Raw genomic sequence first — 15968 nt, forward strand, 5'->3', positions numbered from 1 at the left:
CTTTGTAACTCTGAACAGCACTGAACAGGCTCACATAAACTGTGACCTCAATAATATTGTAGTTTGGTAATGATGTGTTTCTTGGTTTTGGAAATAACGGCGCTAGGTAATAAGCTAGTTAGCCAGGCATGCTAACGGTTGCAGCTAACGTTAGAGAAGATAAACACACAGTTAGATCACTCTGTAGAGCCTCATAAGTGCTGCTTTAACATTTTGAAATGTGGAGAAACCCATAGCTTGACTGGTCTGCCATGTTAGAGTTGCTAAACTATGATTTCTAAACTGCTGTTCAGGGACAGGTTTTGCTATGTCAAATTTATGCTTTTTTATATGTGAAACAGCCATAGTACTCTACAGATCTTTATTTGTATTCATTTATCTGGTTTTGGAATACAACCAGCAACCCTCTGTGAGTGTTTGATATGCCTTATTAAACTCCAGGTGGTTATAAAGAGAGCCTGATACCACCTCTGACAATGTATGTCTAATGCTTATTTTTGTCACTCCCTGTTGATTTGCCATCCCTCACAACATCATAAAAGACTGAAGCTGGGTGATTTATTTTGCCACTTACAGGCGATCACTGCCAGTAGGCGGAAAAACACACAGATTTCCCTGTTTGCCTGGATAGGGAGATCAGAAATATGACTGTGCATGTAATCCTGGAGACTTATGGCCTCAGACAGTGCATGTGCACCAAGGCCGATGTCAGCATTAAAAGACCGCTGTGAAATATGATGACAGGGCCAAGAGACAGCCAGGCTGCTGGGGAAAGTGAGAGTGGAGGAGGAAGTGATGGATGGGGGGAGAGGGATGTTGAAAAGGTGTGGAGAGGTAGAGAGGGAATAAATAAAAAAGATATTATCAGCATTATGTAAGGAAAGAGGTGAAGATGAGGTTAAACAGAAAAACAGGGGTAAGAGCAGAGGAGGATGAAAGGACGAAATCCAGACTCAAAAGTTTAAATTGGCTTCAGCTTTACTAGCTACCTTTTTGTATTATTTGCAACATATCAGTGTATCTGATCTGTTGGACACCTGACTGAAAAACCACAGATGCTTGATGCTGCATTCTTGTCTTGAATTCCTGTTATATTTGTTTCACTCTTGGGAGCCTTTGAACAACTCCAAACCTGGCAGCAAAATGAAGAAACAAAAGTGAAGTGGGTACTGCACTGTTGATGGTATTTGTGACCGAGGGCTGTAATCCCATTATGGACAAATTAATTTCCTGTGATGCTTATTATGAATTTTCCAGTAGATTATATATAGTAATTAGTTCACATGCCAAATCATATTAGTGTAAAGCCACATTTTTTTTTATAGCACAAGAGACTTTGGCAAAAATGACAAAAGGACAGAAGGACTACTCAACAATTAGTCTTTGATTTTAATCTCAAAAACTGCTTTGACACTTGCTTACTCATACAAATCTCTCTTACACCAATCTGTTCTCTTCCCAGTTGCAGTTTAAGTGAGACAGTATTCCAAGAAATATTATCAGTCATGTGAACAGTCTATTTCTGTCACCTTAATCTGAACTCCTTGTTATTGTGAAGCACTTGCATGGTGGTGTTTTTCATGTCCACACTTGACTAAAAAAGAAAGAGGGAAAAACAACGCATTGCATGATACACACATTTGAATGGAATTTGTGAAACTTGTGTGTACACACTGTACAATGCCCTGTGACATAAAAAAACAGACACTGACCAGTTTTCTTGTACTAGTAAAATCATTTTCACAATTTTTAGTTAATTTGTATGACAGATGGATACATTTATTACACAATAACACAATTGAATCATCTTAACATGGACAAAATAAATCAGTTATCGCCATTTTAAAGAAATTCATTTTAATAGGAATCAAACGTTTTCATTCCTGATACTGATTCCAGTCCCTTAAATCAGAATATCTGACAACTCAACAAATAAATTTCAAATCTGTTTGCCACAAGATTGCTGTTGCATTTACACCAATCTTCCATAAAGTTCAATTTTAAAAAGGAAACTTATCTACCTAAGAGATATATCCAACACATATTTTTTTAAAATAATTATGTTATTGCATAACATATATATCTACTTCATTAAGTATCACTCTCAGTGTGTAAAAATCTATAATGTTCTGTGCAGCAACTTCCACATTTGACCTGTGACCCCTCTACACTGAAGCACCTTGCTTCACATTAACTACTGAGTACACTGGCTACACATCTCTGCCTTACTGACTACACATTAGTAGTTACTGAGGAAGCATTACTGATGCACCTACATCTTTTTCACTGGCCCTCAAATCACATAAGCTCCTGCCAGCACACAATATATGCTTTTATTTTCCACAGAAAGAGGCAGTGTTGCATCTTGTGATAAAACCAGGATCATACAGATAAAGGCGTAATCCAGCCGTCTCCTCTTTGTTGTGAAGAACAGATCGATGTGTCAAAGGGAAGTCAGACAGAAGCTGCAGGATATGTTAGATGTGAGAAACTAATGGCATGTGATTTATTTTAGTTATTTATTTATTTATTTTTTTTTACATGAATGTGTGTGCACGTCTCTGATACCACCTGACATAGCTTGGAAATTAAAACAAACCAGAGACATCATGTTTTCCACTCTCATTATTTGATGGATTAGTTTATCTTCACAAGGAAATAATATATCATCAGTCCAGATGACAAGTTCTTTATTTGTACTTGAAAACAGGGAATTGTAATCTGTGAAGTGTGGTTTTCTATCAGGTTTTCTGTCAATATGTTATGTTGGTGGTGTAAATTTGAGACCCAGCTTCATTTCAGCTGAGAGCTCTGAATCACCAACTGTTAGTTCATAAGCATCTGTCCAATGTTTCTGAGAGAGGTCTTTCCATGATCCATCTTGACATACACAAACATAACTTACAAAACAGTGTCTCTTCTGCCTTAAATTATGAAAAAAACTCTATATGGAGGGAATATATATATACACTGTACAGTGAAAGACTGTTTACATACACAGTGTTTTCCAGCAAATAAAAGCACAGACTGTACTGATAGAAACTCTGGTCTCCTGGACAGCTCTGGAGTGGCTGCATGCAGGGCAGGGCCACAGGCAAAAAGTGTACAGGCTCCCTTGCAGGCTACACTGAAGAGATGAACACTGCTTCCCTGGAGTGAAAGAGAAGTCGATAGATGTCCAGAAAACTCATGTATCTGACACACAAAGCTGGTGTGCAAGAACAAACTGAGGCAAAAACAGGGACAGAGCAGCAAATTCATGTACGAGTAAAAAAAGTGCACACACGCAACTGGTACTGTGTGTTGTTTATTGTCCATGCCTCAGGCCTCTGAGTGGAAGGCTTTCTTCTCTTCTGTCCTGTGCCTTAGATTTAATCCTGGAGGATGACATTCATCTCTCATGTCTGCTATGTCCAACCTATATGCAGCTACTCGCCACGGAGCACTTCATATGTATGCCAGCCTCATGGGTTATGAGTGGCTACCCTCCTAGAATACTTAAACTGGAGATCCATCAACATTTGAATGAGATCCCAGGAGAACACTCTTGTCTCTCCGCTCACTCAATCAACCAACAGCTGTCGGACACTGAAACCCTCCTGTGCTCATAAAATATCAAGGCTCTCTGCTATTTTTAGATATTAAGAACATGGTGATTGATCAAACGTCTGCTTCACAGGAAGTCAGGAAACCACTGTGTGTTTCTACAATTATTTTGGATAAAACTGTCAGTCTACATTGCCTTTTTCAGCTGGCTAGCTGCACGCGAATTAAATTAGTTTTTCCATATGTTATTATTGTTAGTAGTGCTGCTCTCCACTGAAAGCTTGATTTTCTTTTGAAATATAGTGACTTTATTAGGTCTTTTTGGTTTCCAATATCATATGCATCTTTATTTTAATGGCAGGTAAAGTATATTGTGATTATTATAAGACTGAGGGACAGAAAAGTATCTGATTAGATCAAAGAGCAAACGCTGTCACTGACCGAATGACCGAAATTCATCTGAACGTACATCAGGGTTCTGAATTGATGGCACGTGACTGGGTAATGTAATCGTACGGTAACAGACGGTAGCGTGTTTAACCGGATTGCTTTATAGTCACTATATTGATCTGCATAAAAGGGAAAGCTACCTCAATAACTCCTGTTTGTTTGATATGAACAAAATATTGTATATCAGCTACATCTCTCTCAGTCCCCTGGCTTCTTTTCACTGGACCTCCTGGCTGTTGCTGCTGTGTGTATCCACCATTTCCTGCCCACACCTTGAGGAGATGTGGCATCTCAAAGCAAATCACAAAGCAGTGTGCAAGTTCAATCTCCTACAGAAGGTCTCCTTGATTTTGTGATGTTACTCTCAGTATTCGTGGCTGCTGGCAGACACCTTTATTGGCAACACAGAAACAGAAAGCAATGTTATGACTGTGATTAATATCACAGCCATAACATAAGGCATACATCATGAAGATGTCATTGCAAACATATTGCAGCCGGTTCATAAACCTTGTTATGGTTTTCATTGACTGTCTGCCTCTTCCCTACTCCAACATATCAAACTAGAAAGCTGCGATGTGTAATAGAGTGTTCCAGTACAAGGCTGCTTACAATAATGATAAATGTAAATTATGTGCTGTTACAAATTAGGTTAACTGTAACATGTTGGTAAAGTTGTTACAGTTTCTAGTTGTTTCACTGACAATTTATTTGATTTCTTTAGGTATAAAAGTAGACATAAGAGTTTGCCAATTACACTGATTTTATTCTTTTAGAAAAAAAAACTATATTGAAAATTTTATAGAATTATTTCACCTCACACAATTTTTACATTTTTGTTGACTGTCAAGTACTCGCATGAAAACCATTAAAATGGAAAGTACCCCACCAGGTGTTGTATATATGTTACTACACAATAAAACATGAGTGGATCCTTTACCAGGAACCAATGTTTGTTTTTACACACTCCAAATCAAGATACTTAGTACCTGCTGACGTGTGCTGTGCCTGAGGATTTTGTGTAGTTTGAATATTTGTGAGATTTTTTGATGTATAGCAGGGGGACTTACATTACAGCAATTGAAGAAAACGTGCAACAGGCGTTCTTCGACTTGTCACAGTAGGAAAACGTGGGGAAATTAGTTGATTTATGGCAAACCAACCAAACTCTTTTCTTAAAGTTTACTGTCCCCATTATGTTATTATTTTAACACTTTCCTGAAATGACAGAAGAGAAAAAGGTATCGTGTTAGTTTTTGGTAGGCATTACAACGGAGCTGAAATTTAAAAAAAACAAAACAAAAAACAAATTGGATTCTCAAAGTTTAACTTCATACTGGACAAACTCCTGTTTTTGTCCACTTAAAACAATAAGTGACAATAACAACAGATACTCAATGACTACTTTATTAAAAAATAACATTTAATACGCAATGATACAACACTGTACATTAGAGTATGTGTGCAGGGGAACAAAGGTGTCCCAGAGAAGACTGTGAGTGAACGGTTGCTGGTCAGCTGTGAGGACGTGCTGTAGTTGTCTCATGCTGCATTCATCACATGTAGAGGGGATAACTTGGGCAGGACTTGGCATCCTAAGTAACTAACTGAGCTCTGACACAGTCTGAAGGTTTCATTTTATTTAGTTCATCTTTTTTTCCTGCAACAAGCAAGGACAAATCCAATAGGAAAACTCACAAACCCTGAGTTTCTGACTTACATGACAGCTGTGTTAAGTCAGATGTTAGTATTTCTGGTGTGCCCTCATGTTATGAATGCAACATTAGTCCTGAGAGGAGAAAGGTAACTGTAGGGTCTACTGTTCAGGAGAGGGAGTGTATCAGTCCAGGATGGGCAGAGGAAGTACCTGATTCAACCACAGCTGAGGCCACTCCAAAAATACCTCATGTGTAAATGACTACTGTGGTGGAAACAAAGTAAAACAAAAATCTTTGCAGACTGAGACCCCTGAAAAACCACAGACACGTTCCGCTAATACTGTATGGCCCTATTATAGAGTGAATTTCTGCATCGTCTTGGAAAGATGCCATAGTGCATGTCATTTAAAAGAGAAAAAAAGACATCACAATATTCCTAAATGTATGGTAGATTGAGACTAGTGGTATTTTACAGAACATCACATTATTTCACAAAATAGTGGAGCAGTCTCACTATAGATTTGTCCATATTTCAATGGACAACATGAAGCACTGACGATGTGAGATGGCAGTATTTAGCTCTGCAACAATGTTACAGCACTGAGAAGAGGTGAAGATAATGACAAAAAAACAGAGACAAGTGCCAGATCAGACTCCTCCTTGTAAACCAGTCAAGTCCACAGTCTGTGGGGGCTTCTTGTTTACCTAATTTATTTTTTATTTTTTTAAATTGCTACATAAAAAACAAAACCCTACTGGCAGTGCTAAGACTAATCCAGATAATGCACAGGCTTTACTTGTCAGACGATCAATTCTCAAGTTAGAAAATGAAGATGATTTCACGCACATACTGATGCTTAATTTTAGGCCCCACAATAATGTTTTCGATTTTAAACTCAACTGTGAATTTATGGATATGAAGTGACTGGTTAATAATGAGCCGAGACTGTGCTGAACATTGTTGCATTTCTTAATGCATCTCAGTTTCAAGGCATGTGTGGAAGACTTCATCATGCTAATTATATGACTAAGGAAAGGCTAGATTATTTAAAAAGGCTAGCTAATAACCCAAATTGTGTCTTAGAGATTTAATACTCAGTGACAAGTACAAAATTAAGTAAATGACATACTAAACTGGCTAATACAAATTCTATTGAGGGACTATGGCGTGGAGAAGTATTAGGTTAGATTAAAAAAAACTTCTCTAAGAGTTGCAGAATCCCTAGTTCTTGGAAAGTAGGAAGAAAAAAAGCCTTATTTTAATGGCAGCGTTTTCAGCTTTTTGTAGAAAAGTTTCCCACATCAATATGATTCACAAACTGGGTTGTTTAACAACACACCTGCATCATTGCCCTGAGAAATATGTTCCCTCACGGCTATGGGTCTGGAGATGCCTTTTGATTTTGTCAGAGCGACTGAAGCACTTGCCACACACAGGGCAACTGTATGGCTTCTCCCCCGTATGGATCCTCATGTGTACTTTCAGGTGAGCCATCTGTGTGAACCCCTTTCCACAAATCTGGCAGCGGAATGGTTTTTCTCCCGTGTGGCTACGCTGGTGCTCCTGGAGTCTGCCGGAAGAGCTGCAGCATTTCCCACATACACCACAGCGGTAAGGTTTTTCCCGTGTGTGCACTTGTACGTGCACATGCAAGTGGCCAATGTGACTAAACGCCTCACCGCAAACCTTGCAGCAGAAAGACGACATGTGGCCCTGTAGTGGGGATTTCTGATGGGGGCAGTCAACAGCATTGGCTCCTTGGTTGCGCATGTGAGAGGCCTGGGCTCTGTTAGCTCCAGTTCCAGTTCCCTTAGCACCAACCATCTGTCCTCCATTCTCCACCCCAATAATGTCAATGTTGTTCTCATTTGAGCAGTTTGGGTTGACCGGCGCGAGCGGCTGAGCGCCTGTGTTGGAGGAAGTAGAGCCTCTGTGGCCTCCTCCGCTCTCCGCCTTCACGTGCCGGGAGGAGCCACGAGACCCTGGATCTCTCTCTCTGTTCTCCACACCCTGACTCTGAGGGAGGTTGGACGTGTGGGGGCCTTCCTGGGGGTATTCGTTTCCAACACGTGGAGGAGTGAACATGTTCTCTGGTGTGCTGCAAGAGCCATGCCCCCGAAGCTGATCATCTCCCTGGTTGGGGCGGAGATCTCTTTTATCCTTAATCTGAATAGGAATACGCTCTTCATGTCCCATGCTGGGACTCCACTCGCGCCGTGGATGCTCGCCATCCTCCTCGTCCAACAGCGCCATGGACGGACGATCTAAGAGACACAACATGAAGAAGAGCTTCACCTGAAAATGTTAAGTCCACTGTAGCAAACACAACTGCATCTGTGGTGTAGCTCAGCTGTCAGGGCACATGGATTTGGTAACTGCAGTGTCCTTCAGTTAAAAATCCCTTAACCACACAACGTTTTCTATTATAAAGAATAAAGAGCTGAACTCATTACTTTGTCATCTAAAACTAACAGATAATGATCTTAATAGAAGCATAGCAGCTGTGGTTATATACAACATGCCTTAATTCTAATGAGTTGGTTAACATGCAGTACCAGTGTTTTCCCCCAGAAAGAGATGGTAAACAACAGACACACTCATTGAATATATGACAGTTGCTGTGCATAAAAGTACATAAGCCAATTTATCACAATGGTTAATGCTTCATTTCATAAAAGTGCACTACTTTTTATGACAGTCACAGATGTTATAATATCAAACAGGGTCACCCAACAGTTCAGGAAATCTTAAGCAACTCATAAGTAACTCATTAAATCATAGCAGGTGACATTATTTTCACTGCTAAGAAAAAGACTGATGTTAACTGAGAGTGTAAGTGAAGAAAATATGTACAAATAGACAAAAAATTAAGAACCCATTAATTCTCTATGAAACACAATAACTAATGTCACCTTTGGAAGCCCTTTAGCAGTAGTTTCAGTTGCAGGTATATATAGATGAACATTTTTAAAACTGGAGTAAACAACACTACAACTTAACTCTTTGGTACAACGCCTAGTGCGTGTTATTGTTATTATCAGCGTTCAATAGTATCGGTCACTGTCAAACAAAGTTAGTGCAATGTCTATGTCAACTTGCACACAAGAATTCAGATGTAGCTGAATGCTAACTGCTAGTGTATGCTAGACGGCTAACCTAGATGGCTGGCTAACGAACAAAGGTTGCTAACGCGCTAGCCGCTCCACAACAACAGCAGCTAGCTGTTGTCAACTAGCTCACTAACGGTTAAAGTTAACTTGTTTGGAAGTGGAGCAACATTATTTTAAGGCAATTTATTGCGCAGTTATATCTGCCCTGTATGCAGTTACTTCCATTGCACTACCTAATGCTACCCCACAGACTCGACTGGCTGGACATAAACTGCATCGTTAGCTTTCAGCGGAGCTAACCTGGCCATATTTCAATTCCAGCGTCTCGCAGCCTGCGTCTTAGATGGTCGTTCTCCCGCTCCCTGATCGCTATCTCCTCCTGGTACTCCAAAATCGTGTCCTCGACAGACTTGTAAATCTCCTGCGCAGCAAGCATGAGACGCTCAGTCAAAAAGACGTTTAAAAACTGCAGTTTGGTCATTTTCTTGGGTTGCACGGAGCTCTTGCTATCATCCAAAATGGACCAAAAAAAAGATGCTCGACCAAATCACGTGACCCTGAGTTGACTCTTCTTCTTCGCCCTCTCCTTCCACATCTTTGCCCCCATCGAAGACTTTCTGTGACCCCGCACTTTGTGGGTACATGAACAGTTTCAGTCTTGACTAAATAACTTTCTAGTTATAGTAGCAAAGATGGGGGGTGTGGGCTAATCCTAGTTACAGTGGAGGAACACAACTCAGAATTTAGTTTTAACACCTGCTGCTCTAAAATGGTACAACAATACAAATGTTGAAAGGTACACTATTTAAAAAAAAAGCAAAATATTGCAACAAAGTGGCGATATATTTCATGCTAATACATGTCTTAATTATGTGGATTTTTCAGCACATAAAAATTAAAAAGCTGTTTAATGAAAAACAAACATAAAATTCATCAGTACATTTATTGTCAGTATCAACACCACCCCCAAAGTCTGGAAGCAGATTTCAGAACTGGCTAGAATATGTTGGTTAGAGAAAACTGAATGAATGCATCAGACAAGTAAAAAGATATTGAGACATGAAAAGTAAATGGGACACAAGCTGTCATCAAGATTAATAGAGGAAGCAAAACACAGTCATGGTTTGTGCAAGTGTAAACAGTTGCTTCTCACTTTTTAAGAAGAGAGAGTGAGCACAAAGGGACACCCCGTTGCAAGCACCCACTATAAGTTTTGACATTACTGCATGAAGCCCGAACAAAGAATTCTGCACCTCTGTGTGAAAATATGCCTTCTGAGTAATAATAGAAGTCCTAAGTATAAACACCCCAGTATGGCATGTAGCTACATGATACACACACATGGCCTACATTTACACTGTGTGTGTATAATGAATGGATTACACTCTATACTGTATCATGAACTCACTCAACATTGGAGAGTACAGGAGTTCAAGGGAGTTTTTTCTGTCATTGCCTTCCATGATGAAATTACAGTTTCATCTCCAATCATGTGCAAAGTTATCATATATAAAACATGTAGAGAAAACAAAATGCCAAACAGGGAATATCAAATTTAACAATAAACTAAGAGCAGTTAATACCGTTAAAATACAAATGTCATCATGTGAATATCATGGTATAATATCTAAGCAGTGAGGAGTAAAATTAATATATGCTAATAAAATATATGTGAATCTGCAAAATAATGTTAGAATATCATGAATGCTATGATGTCTTCAAATTACTTTTCAAAATAAGTTAATTTTACCATGTGAATTTACCACCAGTAAAGTCTCTAGTGGCAAACCTAGAGGACTGCGTCATTTCACTTGATTCAATGTTAAGTTCACTCAGAAAAGAATGGCTGTATGAAGAAACCTTTTAAATACATACTTTTAAATACTTATAAATACATAAAATAACAGCATCACCACATCCATTATTGCATTAATACTCCAGATCAGGAGGTGGCGCAACATGAGCTCCGCGCCGGCAGAAGCGGAAGTGACAAAAATCTCACACTTGTGCACTCCTCCACGTGTGTAAGCGTTTCAGTCACATTGGCAGGTCCACCACAGCACCATGAAACGACCGAGTAAGTAAACACGTATTGCATGTTTCAATAATATATGAGTTTATTTAAAAAAAAAACAGGTATTTTGAGGCTTTATTGTTCGGTTAATCTACCTGGTTAATAAGCTAAGTGCTAACCGCCGCCGCTGTTTGGTCTACACTAGCTTCGTCTTTAGCCAGGTGTTCAGCTAACTTTCAACTGCTTTATTTTTGTCTTCAGAGTTAAAGAAAGCAAGTAAGCGGCTCTCATGTGCCAAGCGTTATAAAATACAGAAGAAGGTGAGTGTTCTACATTTTTTAAAGTTGACTTTCCATCATGACGTGATGGAAGATAAACGTTTGCAGCGTAATGGACGATGAGGCCATTACACTGCATTTCTGTTGGCTACTCCTACTTTCTAACACGGTTTGACTCCTTTTAATCTCCACGAGAAGTTCAGTCGCATATCTGTGTTTGATTTTTAGGTGCGGGAGCATAATAGAAAGTTGAGAAAAGAGGCAAAGAAGAAAGGAGTGGGCAAACGAGTGAAGAAGGATCCCGGTGTGCCCAGCAGTGCTCCCTTCAAAGAGGAGGTCCTCAGGGAGGCAGAGCAGAGGAGGCTACAGGTTGGTAGCCATGAGCCCTCTCATGCAGTTTATCACAATAATGAATGCAGTGTTACCTCCCAGACTAATGCATAAAGCTTATCTGGACTCTGTAAGTCAAGATGCTCCTGGGAAATAGGGCTGGACAGTGTGTTTGTGTGTCTTTGTGTTGGCGTGGTCTTTTAAACAAAATCTCATCTCATAGATTGAGGAAGAAAAACAGAGGAAGAGACAAGCCAAAATAGATGAGCGAGCCCAGAAGAGGAAGAAGGAAAAGGAGGCTGCAAGTAAAGAAACCGAACCCAAGGCCAAGAAGGCTCGGCAGGTAAAAGGAAGACACAGCAGTCGTCAGTTCTGACTTTCATCATTTTAATGTTCCCCAACTTACTTTTTTGGTCTCTTTAAAATAGGATGAGAATGGGAAGCATCCAGAGAAGCGCACTGCCCCAGACAGAAATTCAAAACAGTTCCTTTGCGGTGAATTAAATAAGGTAGGACAACCCAGTCTGAGTAATTTTTTTTCAGTAGAAAGAAACTGCCTCAATGCTCTTTAGAAATTCATCTGTTAATGCTCAATCTGATCTCTCCCTCCTCAGGTAATCGATGCATCTGATGTAGTGATAGAAGTCCTAGATGCTCGTGACCCTCAGGGATGCCGGTGTCCACAACTGGAGGAGGCGGTGCTGCAGAGGAGCGGCAACAAGAAACTGCTCTTTGTTTTAAACAAAATAGGTAAATGGACATGAGATACTGCAGATTTGTGGTCTGTTGTGAATTTTGAGTAGATTGACTATACCTTAAGTCATGTTTGTTATGTGGGATTTTCTGTGTTGTAGACCTGGTACCAAAGGAGAATGTGGAGCGGTGGATACAGTGTTTACAAAAGGAGTTTCCGGTTTTGGCGTTTAAAGCATCAACACAGATTCAGGACAAAACAGTGGTAGGAGGTGCATTTTACACATTAGTGATCAAAAACCAATGTATATAGTGCTGTAAAGAAACAATGTTGCTCTCGAGTTGAATTGCCATATCAAATAAGTGAGAGGTCGACCACAAACAGGTGGATTTACTTGATAACTGAGAAATAATTGATGCTAATGCTGTGCCAGTGAAATATGGAGGACTGAGAAGGTTGAGCAGCTTGTGTTGTGCTGTTATAACTGGTTATAACCTCCAAGAGTAACAAACAAACCACAAAATTTACTGGCTCTGTTGTAATAAACAGAGCTGATGTGTGTGTTTGTGAACACAACTAACACTAAAATAGATATATTTTCCCAACATCTATATGTTGTATTATTTAGACAGTGGGAGGGAGCTTCAGACACTTGAGATACAAATTAAAAAAAATTTCAGTGTTAATTTGTGGACGTACACTTAAGTAATTTTACTCATCTGGTTCTGTCTTGATCAGCGAGCCAAGAAAAGGAGGATAGTGGCCTCTAATGAAGTCCTGGACAGATCCAGAGGAGCAGCCTGCTTTGGAAACAGCTGCCTCACTGAGCTCCTCACAAGTTATGCAGCTAAAACAGAGACTGAAGCTTCACTCAGAGTGGGCATAGTTGGTAAGTATAGCTTTTCTTGGTCTAAAACTACATTTTATTCCCTATTCTTTCAGCTGTAGCTTTAGATGAAGTTATATTATACTTATGTGAGGATTTCAGATCCTTTCCTATCTCATGCAGCTCTGTAGCATAGAAATACTATATTGTTTCTGGGTTCTTTGTGTTTGTTCAAACTACTTTGTCTTCAGCTTTGACACAATCTTGTTTTACCCACAGGTTTTCCTAATGTAGGGAAGAGCAGCCTCGTCAACAGTATGAAAGGGATCCTGGCCTGCAATGCCGGAGTCAAGAGAGGCATCACAAAGTAAGTCCTGATCATAACTATAGCATTTTCTGTATGACAATAACTGATTGTGTTACAGTTTTAAAAAAGTTGGTTTGCATCATATTCCTTAGACACTCCTTTTCACTGACACTCTCACAACCCTGCAGGTCCATGCAGGAGGTGCACATCTTAAAGAATGTGAAGTTAATAGACAGCCCCGGAGTCGTGGCTTCGCCGTCCAACCCACCAGCCTCTATGGCTCTGAGGAGCCTGCAGGTGGAGGAGGGCCAGGAGAGTGTGCTGGAGGCTGTTAGGACTCTGCTCAAACAGTGTGACAAGACTCAGGTAGGAGGAGTTTCCATCACAAAAGAGAGATGTTATGGAGCATGCAAACTGATTTGATTTATTTGGGTATTCTCCTGGAAATGAATGAAGGCATTTTAACTAATCTTGTCTTCACTGTTTCAGATCATGCTTCAGTACAACATCCCAGACTTCAGAAACTCTCTGGAGTTTTTAACCTTGTTCGCCAAAAAGCGTGGTTATCTACAGAAGGGTGGAGTCGCTAACACGGAGCAGGCAGCCTCAGTTTTCCTTGCTGATTGGACAGGGTGAGTTTGTATTTACCTAAAGGTTTGAGAACTGATGGGCAGTTGCAGTGCATCAGTGTGGAAATGAGGACAAAACGCAAGTCTGGATTTCATTATGAAGACTTCTAATCCAACTCTGATCCAAACACTGTGCCCGGAAAACCGCAAATATGTGAATATAATAGAGAAGAGCTTGATCGCGATTCATAAAATGTAATGTTTCTGTCCTGATGTCTTCACAGAGCCAAGCTGAGCTACCACTGTAAGGCACCAGAGAACAACAGCCTCCCCTCATACCTGTCAGACGCTGTGGTTGCTGAGATGCAGAGCGGCTGGGATTTAACTAAACTGAAAATGGGCAACGAGGAAACTCTGAGAGGTACTGGCATGAAATTTGAAATATTTAGATAAACATTTTGTCAAGTTCTCTCGAGGCTGATAGAGGTTTTGAGTTAGTGATGATGGATGACCTGTTTTTCAAAATACAGCAGCACTGATGGTCAGTCAACTGTATCCACTTCACACTTGATGTGAAGAGCACAATGGTCTCCTGGGCCCACTTATTTGGCTTTCAGGCTCTAGACTTGTCCATGTTCTGTGAAAGAAACAATGTACTCACTCTTGTGTCTGTGTTTCGCTCTTGTAGGTGTTAAATTCCCAAACCAGGCCAGCAGTATAAGCTTTGTCTCTAAAGGCCCGACTGCAGGTCTGCTGAATGTCAACGACATCACTGAGGAAAAACCTGTTGCCAAGGCCACAGAGAGAGAAACAGTGCAGACTGATGAGGTAACTATAGATGGAATTTAAGTGGAAGTGTTTTGGGGAGAACATTCAGATAATACAGCTGCTTCAGATAATGCTAGCAGCCGGGTCTGAACCCAAGCATGGAAATGAGGACAAAAATGCAAGTCTTGATTTGTTTTTGAAGACTTCTAATCCAACTCTGATCCTGCTGGCTGGACCTTTTTTTTAAAAAAAAATAGTAATCACTGTGTATCCTGAGGATTGTTGGAATTTAAATAGATGAAACATCTGTTTTTTTGCAGCCTGAAGAAACTGCTGAGGAGGTAAATAAAACAGAGGAGCAGGAAAAACCACAGAAGGCATCACTCAAAAGTAAGTTCTGTTTTTGAAATACAGTTCCTTTAATTTCAGTATTAGTAAAATCCACACCCGGTAGGTCATATTTTTACATCTTGCCTCGTCTTTGCAGAAAAACCCAACAAGGTGCAGTTCCAATCTGTCCCCATTGACATCAACCTCGCTGCAGCTACATCAGATGATGCCTATGACTTCAACACAGATTTTAAATGAACTTTGCCTGCACACTGTTCCTGTGCTCACGTGGTATGATGGGAACACAGACCTGGACTTGTCAACATACAGCACATAACGATGCTGATGTATGGAATTGCTGTCAGGGCGCTTTTGACTATCTCTGCCTATCCCAGTGCTGTCATTTATCACTGGTATCAAACTGGACATAAGCTAGTCTTTAATGTGTCTTCATGTGGCTATGGGCCTTCCCTCACTGCTTAAACCTGGAAGACACTGAAACAGTTTTCCAGACAAGGACTAATCTTTATCCCAAGACTACAGTTTTCAGTTGATAGCACTGAATTTTGTCTGTCCAAGGTTAATCGTTGTCCAGGAATGGACTCAGTATCTATTGTTATGTGGTTATATGTTTAATCACTGACTTCTCCCTTCAAATGTCCAGAGGTCATTTGTAATATTTTGTGTCATTGCAGAATAATGTATATAGGAGACTTACTATACATGTAATAAACCCTCTACAAAGCCCACATCTTCTTACTGTATTTTCTCCAAAACACAAATTTAAAAGAGCTGAACAGGTTTATCTTGTAGCAACATTGTAGCAACTTTCTTTCAAATATTTCTATTACCGTAATTTCCAGACTATTGAGTGCACCTGACTATAAGCTACACCCACTAAATTTAAAAAGGAAAAAAAAAAATTACATATACAGGCTGCACTTGTCTATAAGCCGCAGGTGTCTAGATGTTTTTGCGGCATGAAGCCCGTTAGCCTGTAAAAATCAATTAATAAATTAGCCGCATCATTGTTTAAGCCGCAAGTTTCAAAGCGTGTGAAAAAAGTAGCGGCTTATAGTCCGGAAAT

The 15968-nt window shown here is 40.0% G+C and overlaps 2 protein-coding genes and 2 non-coding genes across 6 annotated transcripts; 3 read left to right on the top strand and 1 right to left on the bottom strand.

Moving 5' to 3' along the window:
- Positions 1-1366: 1366 nt before the first annotated feature.
- On the bottom strand, positions 1367-9405 carry LOC108889417 (zinc finger protein 285). 3 transcript variants are annotated; one of them, XR_001961985.2, is made up of 4 exons: positions 9066-9405; positions 6995-7919; positions 5067-5214; positions 1367-3150 (listed from the first exon to the last, which is right to left on the bottom strand). XR_001961985.2 is itself a non-coding variant. In XM_018685855.2 (3 exons), the coding sequence occupies exons 1-2, from the start codon at positions 9244-9246 to the stop codon at positions 7000-7002; spliced, it is 1101 nt and encodes a 366-aa protein (XP_018541371.1). In that variant the 5' UTR covers positions 9247-9405; the 3' UTR covers positions 1367-5214; positions 6995-6999. The 3 variants fall into 3 exon arrangements, 2 of the variants coding, with proteins under 2 accessions (XP_018541371.1, XP_018541370.1); XM_018685855.2 differs by having other exon boundaries at positions 1367-5214; XM_018685854.2 differs by lacking the exons at positions 1367-3150; positions 5067-5214 and having other exon boundaries at positions 5390-7919; positions 9066-9404.
- Positions 9406-10739: 1334 nt separating this feature from the next.
- Positions 10740-15326, top strand: gnl3 (guanine nucleotide binding protein-like 3 (nucleolar)). The gene is made up of 15 exons (XM_018685859.2): positions 10740-10842; positions 11041-11099; positions 11286-11426; positions 11611-11730; positions 11816-11896; positions 12002-12137; positions 12242-12345; positions 12820-12970; positions 13187-13274; positions 13403-13580; positions 13704-13846; positions 14068-14204; positions 14472-14611; positions 14872-14941; positions 15039-15326. The coding sequence occupies exons 1-15, from the start codon at positions 10830-10832 to the stop codon at positions 15137-15139; spliced, it is 1662 nt and encodes a 553-aa protein (XP_018541375.1). The 5' UTR covers positions 10740-10829; the 3' UTR covers positions 15140-15326.
- LOC127143151 (small nucleolar RNA SNORA47) lies at positions 12522-12658 on the top strand. Its single transcript, XR_007814376.1, has one exon. It is a non-coding gene; the product is annotated as a small nucleolar RNA SNORA47 (small nucleolar RNA).
- Positions 13905-13978, top strand: LOC127143148 (small nucleolar RNA SNORD19). Its single transcript, XR_007814373.1, has one exon. It is a non-coding gene; the product is annotated as a small nucleolar RNA SNORD19 (small nucleolar RNA).
- Positions 15327-15968: the final 642 nt, after the last annotated feature.

Source organism: Lates calcarifer, linkage group LG12 (genome assembly GCF_001640805.2).
Source record: "Lates calcarifer isolate ASB-BC8 linkage group LG12, TLL_Latcal_v3, whole genome shotgun sequence".
NCBI classification, from domain to species: Eukaryota; Metazoa; Chordata; class Actinopteri; family Centropomidae; genus Lates; species Lates calcarifer.

Bases quoted from the DNA above. Each gene is read 5' to 3' on its own strand.
- gnl3 (XM_018685859.2), top strand. The intron at 12,971-13,186 runs GTAAGTATAGCT...TTTTACCCACAG, and splicing joins ACTCAGAGTGGGCATAGTTG to GTTTTCCTAATGTAGGGAAG. The intron at 14,942-15,038 runs GTAAGTTCTGTT...TCGTCTTTGCAG, and splicing joins ACAGAAGGCATCACTCAAAA to AAAAACCCAACAAGGTGCAG.
- LOC108889417 (XM_018685855.2), bottom strand. From the start codon at position 9,246: ATGACCAAACTGCAGTTTTTAAACGTCTTTTTGACTGAGCGTCTCATG. The intron at 7,920-9,065 runs GTTAGCTCCGCT...TGTGTCTCTTAG, and splicing joins TGGAATTGAAATATGGCCAG to ATCGTCCGTCCATGGCGCTG.